Source organism: Crinia signifera, chromosome 1 (genome assembly GCF_055691185.1).
Source record: "Crinia signifera chromosome 1, ASM5569118v1, whole genome shotgun sequence".
In the NCBI taxonomy this organism is placed as follows: domain Eukaryota; kingdom Metazoa; phylum Chordata; class Amphibia; order Anura; family Myobatrachidae; genus Crinia; species Crinia signifera.
The window spans coordinates 344,496,909-344,498,290 of record NC_139217.1 but is presented as its reverse complement, the minus strand read 5'-3'; the positions used below and the strand labels follow the sequence as shown (position 1 = coordinate 344,498,290).

The 1,382-nt window shown below is 36.4% G+C and overlaps 1 protein-coding gene across 1 annotated transcript; it reads left to right on the top strand.

Annotated features, from left to right (window-relative positions):
- Positions 1-452: 452 nt before the first annotated feature.
- LOC146080896 (olfactory receptor 11A1-like) lies at positions 453-1,382 on the top strand. Its single transcript, XM_083188596.1, has one exon. It carries the CDS (start codon positions 453-455, stop codon positions 1,380-1,382), a length of 930 nt encoding a protein of 309 aa, XP_083044722.1.

Here is a 1,382-nt window from a genome sequence, read left to right as displayed (position 1 = left end):
TTCGCTGTGCTTAGAGAGTGACATTAAGGAGTGAGGTGTGGACTGATGTAGACTATGCACTGAAAGCATATGTTATTATAAATTCAGATGCAATAGATGTTGCTTTTAAGAGCTGTTTCAGTTGCGTCTCGCTCCCACCTTGTGCAAGATCAACTCTAATGATGATAATGATTACCAATGTTGATCTTGTAAAACCAAATGAATGATAATAACAAAATGTATGTACCTCCCCCTAAAAATAAAACCAGCATTCAGAAGTGTTGCCATTGCTAGCTTAGAGCTGTTACTGCAATAGTAAAATCAGGGGAGGGCTGGACATGTAGTTCAGTTGAGACTACTCAGACTTGCATTCAATTTTGCATTGCACCGTATTTGATTTTTTTCTACTTTGAATGACAAATTATAATCATCAAGCATGACTTTAATCAAAATATCTTTCTTTTCCACAGAGCATGATTGGTAGAAATAAGTCTATAGTCACCGAGGTTGAAATAGTAGGACTTCAGTCTCTTTATGGAAGCAGAATATTCTTCTTTATCCTCTTCCTTGCAACATATACATTTGTCGTTTCTGGAAACCTGCTGATGATTTATTTGGTGTTGAGTAGTCGCCATCTCCACTCTCCAATGTATTTTTTCCTCAGTAATCTCTCATTATCTGAGATCATGTTCACCACAAATATTGTACCTACACTTTTGAAGGTTATATGGTGCCGTGGTGACAAGACTTCTATTATTGGGTGTTTGACTCAGTTTTATGTATGTGGTTCTCTAGCTGCTACAGAGTGTTTTCTTCTTACCGTTATGTCTTATGACCGCTTTGTGGCCATTTGTCATCCATTACATTACAACATTCTCATGATCTTCAAAAGGTGTTATCAGATGGCTTCTTGTTGTTGGGCTGGAGGTTTCTTCTCAATGTTAACAACCCTAATTCTGGTCTGTAAGTTAGATTTCTGTGGTCCGTACGTGATTGACCATTTCTTCTGTGACTTTGCTCCCATTTTGGACATCTCTTGCTCTGATACTTTTGTTGTCAAACTAGAGACCTTTATTTTTACTTCATCTGTGACCCTTTTCCCATTCATGTTTATTATTGGCACTTATATATGCATCATTGTCACAATACTCAAGATTCCTACCTCCACTGGCAGAAAGAAATCATTTTCTACCTGTAGTTCTCACTTAGCAATTGTTTCAATATACTATGGCACTTTGATTATTGTGTATGTTGTGCCTTCTAGGAAGCAAACAAATTCCATTAATAAGATTTTGTCACTAATATACACTTTAGTAACTCCAGTGTTTAACCCTATAATATATAGCTTAAGAAATAAAGAAATAAGGAAAGCTATTCTAAAACCCCTGAGGAAAGCTATGTGA